An 8,001-nucleotide genomic window follows, 5' to 3' on the forward strand; every position below is an offset into this window, starting at 1 on the left:
GGTGCCTCAGCTAAGGAGAGTCCTAAAAAAAACCCACATCTCTTGAATTCTTTGTAACTTAGAATCAATCATGTGTATTTTATGCGAAAGTGCACTTCCATGAAAATGTATGCTTCTTTGCCAATATTTTGATGGATGGGGCGCCTGATTAGATTCAGCTTTCTTGCTTAAACCACACCCATCTTACATCATCGATGTTTGGAGTTTTCCTTTGTAAAAAGCAAGAACAGGAATGTAAAGGCCCCAGGGCCCTTCCAGAGTGCCCCCTGCTCTCTAGCTCACACCTAGGTTGGTGGTCCAGGTTGCTCCTGACTTCCTTTTAGCCCTTGCTGTTTCAGGGTGGCCCTGGGGGTGGGGGGCAACACCCAAACGTTGGAGGCTTAGGTCCACCCGGAGCTTCCTCATGAGCCCAGCCTGATGAGCCACTTGGAAAAATTCGCCCCTGGGCATCGACGGGACACCGTTCTACTCACTGAGAATCAGAGTCCATCAACGGCCACGTTTTTCCTATTGACCACAGTTGTTGCTTTTTGGAAGATATCATTACTGGGCTTTGGGTGAAGGTTTACAAGGCAGTTTAGGGTCCCATTCAGCAACCTCTGCCCACCTTGTGTGATGCTATTGACCACCGTCTTTGCAATGCTTGAACAGTCTCGTTATTTCTGTTCCGGTTGTCCTGGTTCTGTTATATTCTAGTTGCCCTGCCCGCTTAGCGTCTCATCATTGTCTTCAAGCACTGGTTGATTGTTCGGTCCCATCTTGGCGATTTTTAAAAACGATTCATAGTAGTCACAGGTGAGAGTCGTGATTTATGTATGCATGTCTGATAGTCGCTATTATTATTATTTTTAATCATTTTATTGGAGGCTCGCACAACTCCTATCACAATCCATCCATCCATCCTTTGTGCCAAGCACATTTGCGCATTTGTTGCCCTCATCATTCTGCACACATTTGCTTTCCACTTGAGCCCCGGTCTCTTATTTTTTGAGCCAGGTTTCATTTAGCTACCAGGTGACCTTGGGCGTGACTCTTGATTCTCGGGGTGAAGAGCATGTCAGGGTGATAGTCTCAACCTCACCCGTCCTGGAGGTCTGTTGTTTAGTTTGTTTTTCAGAAATTGCAGGTTCCTCCGTCCTGGGGTCCATCAATTGTGGTCTTGATTGGCATGGTTGGCAGTAGGGGCTGGGCACCCTCCAGTTCTTCTGGTCTCAGGGTACACTAGACTGTGGTTTCTGTTCAACTTTGTGTTTGGATAGGTGCCCTTCTTTTTCCGTTCTCTGTCTGTCAGGTTTTTGCCAAAGGGCGTTCAGTCACGCGAGCCTCATCATAGCAGGTGCGCCTGACCACCAGGGGTGGGAAGAAACAGAAGCACCACAGTGAAGTGTAAGGTCCGACCACGGGAGAGAAGTAGCCACGTCTTGCCAAGTCCAGAGGATCTTAATCACTGAGCAACATGTTTTACAGGAGGTACAGTGCGCCAGGGAAGTCGAGGTCGGCAATAAAAATGATAAATGCCAACGATGGCAGCGAACCTTTCCTGAGTGCTTGCCAAATGCCCAACACTGCATGAAGTGCTTTCTATGCAATATCTCATTGGATGTAGTGGGTAGCACATTGGGCTGCGGTTCAAAACCACTAACTGCTCCGAGGGAGAAAGATGAGGCTTTCTACTGCCATCAAGAGTTACTGTATCCAAAACCCATGGGGGCAATTCTACCGGTAGTGTTGCTATGAGTCAGAATCAACTCATTGGCAATGAGTTTGGAGTTAGGGGTTGAAAATCTTTTTGAGGTACACCCTGCTGATATCCTCAGGCTGGAAACAAGGAAATGGGTGCCCAGAGAGGTTAAGCCACTTGTTCAGGGTCACACAGCTAGTCCAGCCATGGATCTGGCAGCAAACTCTGATGATGCAGGCAAAGCCTTCGGTACAGCGTCATACGTCAAGTAGGTGCCCCAGGAAGGGGGCCCTTGATTCGTAGGAGAAGTAGTTCTATTTTCAGGTGCAATTGGTAAGAAATGGATTAATTAGTCTAAGACAGTAACAGGTCCTTTTGTGGAGGATCCTTGAAGAACAGAGAGGCTGTGGGGTCACAGATGGGAAGCGGGCCTGGGATATGTTTTGAGAATGGATGCTACCACAGACTTGTTGGGTAACTTGGGCAGTGTCTCTCGGATCTGGACTCAGTGTGTACAGTGAGGCATCAGAGGGCTATCCGGTCCTTTTGATATTGCGTTAGTCCAGGGAGACTACAGAAACAAATCCAGAGACATTCATATGTGTATAAGAGAGAGCTTTATATTCGAGAGCAATTGAATATTGAGAAAACATCCCAGATCAAGTCCGTAAGTCAGATATTAGTCCAATCTATAAAACCCTCTTCAGACTCGTGAAACACATGCAATAACGCTGAATGCAGGAAGATCACAGGCCAGTGGGTGGAAAGTCTTGTGGATCCAGCGGCAGTAGAAGCATCTCAGTGCTGGCAGGCGCCTCCACGTGGCTCCTCCAGCTCCAGGGCTCTGGATGCATCAGTGTAGCTCCATCAGGCTCGTCCTCAGTAAGGTCTCGCAGGGAGTGAGCGTGTGTCCCGGCTCCAAGGAGCTATTTTCCCTTAGATGTCATCAAGCAGCCAACCGATTGACAGGCTAAACTCCACCCCTTCATTCTTCCTAGTCCCAGATGGACACCCAATGATGTAAGCACCACAGAGATCTTTCTTCTGGTGCGGGGAGGGTCTCTTCCAGGCGGGCAGGATAGTGTGGCCTGGGGTCGGTCTTGTTGTTGTTAGATGCTATCAAACCAGTCTGACTCCTTGTGACCCTCTGTATAACACTGCTCGGTTCTCAGTCATCCTCACAGTCATCCCTGGGGTGGAGCCATGAACACCCATGAACGGTGTTCATCCACATTGTCGGGGCCCTTCCTCTTTCTGGCGGACTCTCTACTTTTCCCAGCGGGAGGTCCTCCCCCAGGGACTGGTCTCTCCCGACAACATGTCCAAAGGACAAGAGTTGGAGTCCCACCATCCTCTCCTTTAAGGAGCGTTCTGACGGTGCTTCTTCCAACACAGACTTGTTCATTTTCTGGCAGCACACTCTATATTTCTTTTTCCTTTTCCCCCCCAAGACTGTAATTCAGAGGCTTCTATTTTTCTCCGATCTTACTTACTCAGCGCCCACCTTTCACGAGCATACGGAATGGTGGAAAGTCCCAGAGCTGGGGTTCGGTGCACATTAGTCTTCAAAGTGATGTCTTTGCTTGGGAACACTTGAAATAGATCTTTGGCGGCAGATGTGCCCAATGCCATGTGCCATCTGATTTCTGGACGGCTACCCCCGTGGGTGTGGCATATGGAGTCTGTTTTTGTGAACATACTCACGGGGGTTGGGCTCTGGGGTAGGATGCTTGTCTTCCACGAGGGAGATCCAGCTTCAGTTTCTGGCCAATGCGACTCAGGCACCGCCATCGCCCCTGGAGGCTCCCCGGCTGCTGAGATGGTGAACAGATTTCAGTGATGTTTCCCGATGAAGATGGATCGGGAAGAGCAGCCAGGTGATATGCTTCCAGAAACCAGCCAGCGAGAATCCTGAGGGATCCCATGGTCCAATCTGAGACCAATCCCGACACAGGATTGGATAGCACTCTGTGGATTCCATTCCCCTGGATCCCACTGGTGAGGCAGGGCTTAGACGACAGTGAACAATAACAAACACTGGGCAGGATCCCGGGGGGCACAGTGCGCTATGTATCGGGTCATGAGCCACCAGGGCATCGGTTTGAGTCCACCAGCTGCTCCATGGGAGGAAGAGGAAGCTCTCTGTTCAGGTAAAGATGCAAAGTCTCAGACATCCAAAGAGGCTGTTCTAATGCTCTCCGATAGGGTCGCAATCAGCCAAATGGATTCAATGGCAGTGTTTGTTTGTGTGTGTTTTGAAACTGTGGGGCATAGGACTGGTGGACTGTGTTCTAGTGGGAAAAACCAGGCTGGAATAAGTGAGTAAATGAATAAGGCCATTTAAGTATAAGCATCATGGAAAAAATGACGAGGTGCTCTGCTCCGGCCAATATTTACAGCCAGGGAAACTCTGTAGGGTTGCTCTGTGCCAGAACTGACCCAGTGGTAGTGGGTACATCGCGGGTGGGGGGCGGGGGGCAGAAGACGATGCGATAGAGGAGGTGGTTAGGATGGTGGCAGAAGGCCTCTCCAAGGAGGTGCTATGTGGATGAGACCTAAACGGTGGGAAGCCCTTGGCTTTGTGGAAACGTGGGAGAAGAGCATTCTGGGCAATGGGAGTAGCCATTGTCAAAGCCCTGAGGCAGGGGTGTACGGGTGTGTCCAAGGAGCATTGAAGAAGCTGGTGCGGCTGGTGTGGAGCAACAGGGAGAATGGGGAGAGGAGGGCGAAAGGCTGGCTTAGAAGAGGCTGGACCTGTGGGGACCAAGGAAGCTACTGGAGCCAGTGACCATGAAAGGGCTACGAGGGCTGGTATGGCTGGTCTGCCTGCTGCCACATCCTCACCTCCACCCCTTCTCTTCTGATTTTCTCCACCAGGGATCTGTTGGATTTCCCGGGCCCCTGGGACCATTAGGAGAGAAAGGGAAACGGGTGAGTCCTGATCCAGGGTCAGAGGAGAGGAAGTCCTGCCTGTGTGGGTGGGCCTGTGTGCGCTCATGCCACTGTGTTCACGCAGAACACATGTAGTGCATCACATACCACTCATCAGGTATGACCTGTGAGTCTTGGTGGGCATGTACATAGCAAGTGACCCTCTCTGTTGATCAGATAGGGTCCAGGTCTGTGTCTGAGTGACCAAGATCATGGATCTGCATGTATGTGTGTGACATCAACATGCGGATGTGGATGATGCACATGTGCATGGACTGAGTGGATGAGCCCATGTACGTATTCTCTTGCTGTGTGTGTACTTGATGTAAATAGACACGGTGCATATGAACATGGGTATATGTACATTAGCATCCTGGGTGGTACACATGGTTCTTGCACCTGGCTACTAACCAAGAGGTTGGATGTTGGAGTCCACCCAGAGGTGCCACAGAGGAGAGGCTGGATTCTGAACCAATCAGTCCAATGCCCCCCTCGCCCCCACCCCCGCCACTCAATGGAGCATGGTTGCATTCTGTTCACACAGTGTTGCTATGCGTCAGAATTGACTTGGTGGCACCCGGTTGGTATATGTGTCCTGGTTGTGTTCATCAGGACTAAGTTCCTTCTATTAATCCAGGCATGTGTGTGCACATTGGCTACAAGCTCCGTGTGTCAATCCACTCAAGGCTGAAGACTGCCAAATGCCTGGCATGGTGTGTGTGTGTGTGTGTGTGTCTGTATTGTATGTGCACGGCAGCTTGCATGCTTGGACCCTGTAGGTGTGATGGTGTAACTGTGGATGCCATTGGGTGTCTGTCACCATCGTGTGGCCTTGTGTGTGAGTGGTGCATTTGTGTGTGAATAGAAGGCTGTGAATAGATGTGAACAGACAAGCTTCTAGGTCCATAACTGTGCATTTGTGTGTTTGTGTCCATGTCCTGGTATCATAACTCTCTGCTGCTTCCCTCCACCCAAATTCCTTTTCAGGGAAAGGCGGGGCAGTCAGGAGAGGAAGGAGAGCGGGGACCACCAGTAAGAGAATGCCCTGGTTGTGGGTGAGGGTGGGGTTGTGGGTGAGTGGGGACAGGGCTGCGAAGGAGATGTCAGGGTCATGTCAGTGTCTGGGATGGGGCAGGAGAGGAAGGGGGTGCTCATGGAGATGATCCATCTCCTAGCTCCCCCCACTTCTCCTTCTAATCTTCCCCACTTTTCTGCTCAGGGTTCTCGTGGAGAAAGGGGGCAACCAGGTGCCACAGGACAGCCAGGCCCCAAGGTATGGGATGGGTGGGTGGTCAGGGCCATCATGGGATCCTTCTGCCCCAGACTCACCCACTATCTTCCCATCCCTTCCAGTGGGTTTATTTCCACTCTCTCTGTCTTAGGGGGATGTGGGCCAGGACGGGGCTCCCGGGATCCCTGGAGAAAAGGTTAGTGTGCGTGTGTGTGTGTGTGTGTGTGTGTGTGTCCACATGTGAGAAAGACTGATCCACTGATGGCTTGGTGGGTTCTGGAGGGAGACAAGCCCAGGGAATGGGGGAATGTACTAATGCCAGGGTGGGGGGTGGAGTGGGAAGAGACTATCCTCTCAGGCCACAGAGTTGTGAGTTCAAGTCCCAGCTCTGCCACTCGCCAGCGATGTGACCCGGGGTAATCACATGGCCTCTCTGTGCCTCGGTTTCCCGCTCTGTCAAATGGGAACAGCTGCAGTCCTCACCCACAAGGGCTGCAGCAGTAAAGGAACCCCTTCCCGTGTGTGGACACTGGGGCCTGCGGGACACACTCTGGTGCAAGCGTGTTCTTAGGGGGTGTTCTTAGGGCCCCCGCCAGACACAGGGATGGGATAACGACTTCTGATTCTTCTCAGGGTCTCCTCGGTCTGCAAGGACCCCCTGGATTCCCTGGGCCAAAGGGCCCCCCAGTGAGTGAGCTCACCCTGATTGAGGCCTGGGGTGGGGGTACCCCTGAGGCAGGGAGACTCATAGCTATACCCCAGTTTCCCCCATCTTGTCTCTCAGGGCCCCCAGGGAAAAGATGGGAGACTTGGACATCCCGGGCAGAGAGGAGACTTGGTGAGCGATCCCCTGACCCCTGACCCTATGATGTCCCTCCTCTCCTCCCTCTGTGTGACACCCCCACTTGGTCTGTCTCCCCAGGGCTTCCAAGGTCAGACAGGCCCGCCAGGACCCGCTGGTGTTGTGGGACCTCAGGTCTGAGTTACCTGTCCAGTTTTGCCTTGCTTGGGGGAGGGGTGGGGGGATGCTGGGATCCCATTCAGGACCCCCCCACCACCCACACCACACACACACACAGGCCATCGCCATTCAAGATAACCGGTCTTCTTCCTCTGCAGGGAAAGACGGGAGAAGTGGGGCCTCTGGGTGAGAGGGGGCCCCCAGGCCCCCCTGGGCCTCCTGGCGAGCATGGACTTCCGGGCCTGGAAGGCAGAGAAGGGAGCAAGGTGAGACCTCACTCGACAGGAGAGCTTGGTTGAGTGGCCCCCAGAGCCCTCCAGCAGCCCCTGTGACACCTCAGGGCTTCAGCCAAGCCCCCCACCCCCCTGGTGGAGGGCCCCAGACTCAGAGACTCGGGGGAGATGCGCTGACCTCTCTCCTCTGCACTCTTCCTGCAGGGGGACCTGGGACCCTCTGGACCCTCTGGAAAGGAAGGCCCACCTGGACTCAGGGGCTTCCCTGGCCCCCAAGGGGCCCCCGGGGACCTGGTGAGTCATCTTTTGGAGCCTCTTTCAGGCAGACACCTGGATGGGCTGGAGGCAGAGAAGGAAAGGGGTCCCAGAGGGGGTGATGGCGACCGCATGCTGGGTGGGGACAGCTGTGAAAGCCAAGGGACAGTGGCTGGAGAGGCCTGGAGGAGGCAGACCCCCTCCCCCCATGGCCACCCCAACCCTAGGAAGGAGATGGGGACCTCCAGCCTACTAGAGTGCAGGTAGGACTGGGGGGGAACCTGGGGACCACCTGCCTGAATCGTTTCCTCCCTCAGGGACCGACTGGTCTGAAGGGTGACAAGGGCCCACCGGGCCCCATCGGGGCCAACGTGAGTATGATGCCATCTGCGGCGTGAGGGTGGGGGTGGGGAGGACTCGGGGTGTCCGAGAAGGTGAAGCCCCGCCCATCTCTGGAGCCAAGTAGGCCCTGCTCACACCCAGCTCTGCCACTCGCTGCCCTGCAGTCAGCTCGCTCTGCGATCTCATGCTTCCTTAGCTGTAACATAGATGAGCACCCCCCCACCCCCCGCTGCCCCCCACCTCGCAGATGATCATAGTCCTCGGTGAGATGGTCTCTCCAAGGATGTATCCCAGGGCCAGGCATCCACAGAGTACAAACCCTCTCTTCCCTCCATGGAGCTTGTATTCTAACGGGGGTGGGGTGGGG

General features: G+C 53.7%; 1 protein-coding gene across 1 annotated transcript in view; it reads left to right on the plus strand.

The window, feature by feature from the left end:
* The window catches only part of COL5A3 (collagen type V alpha 3 chain), a 43,470-nt gene that overhangs the window by 21,634 nt on the left and 13,835 nt on the right, over positions 1-8,001 (plus strand). The window contains exons 28-37 of the mRNA XM_045290293.1: positions 4,427-4,612; positions 5,600-5,644; positions 5,832-5,885; positions 5,995-6,039; positions 6,477-6,530; positions 6,628-6,681; positions 6,766-6,819; positions 6,963-7,070; positions 7,242-7,331; positions 7,610-7,663. Coding sequence (XP_045146228.1) covers positions 4,427-4,612; positions 5,600-5,644; positions 5,832-5,885; positions 5,995-6,039; positions 6,477-6,530; positions 6,628-6,681; positions 6,766-6,819; positions 6,963-7,070; positions 7,242-7,331; positions 7,610-7,663 — 744 coding nt within the window. The remainder of the gene's footprint in view (positions 1-4,426; positions 4,613-5,599; positions 5,645-5,831; positions 5,886-5,994; positions 6,040-6,476; positions 6,531-6,627; positions 6,682-6,765; positions 6,820-6,962; positions 7,071-7,241; positions 7,332-7,609; positions 7,664-8,001) is intronic.

This window comes from Echinops telfairi, unplaced genomic scaffold, assembly GCF_000313985.2.
Source record: "Echinops telfairi isolate 266 unplaced genomic scaffold, ASM31398v2 ScPeMD7_36;HRSCAF=134, whole genome shotgun sequence".
NCBI classification, from domain to species: domain Eukaryota; kingdom Metazoa; phylum Chordata; class Mammalia; order Afrosoricida; family Tenrecidae; genus Echinops; species Echinops telfairi.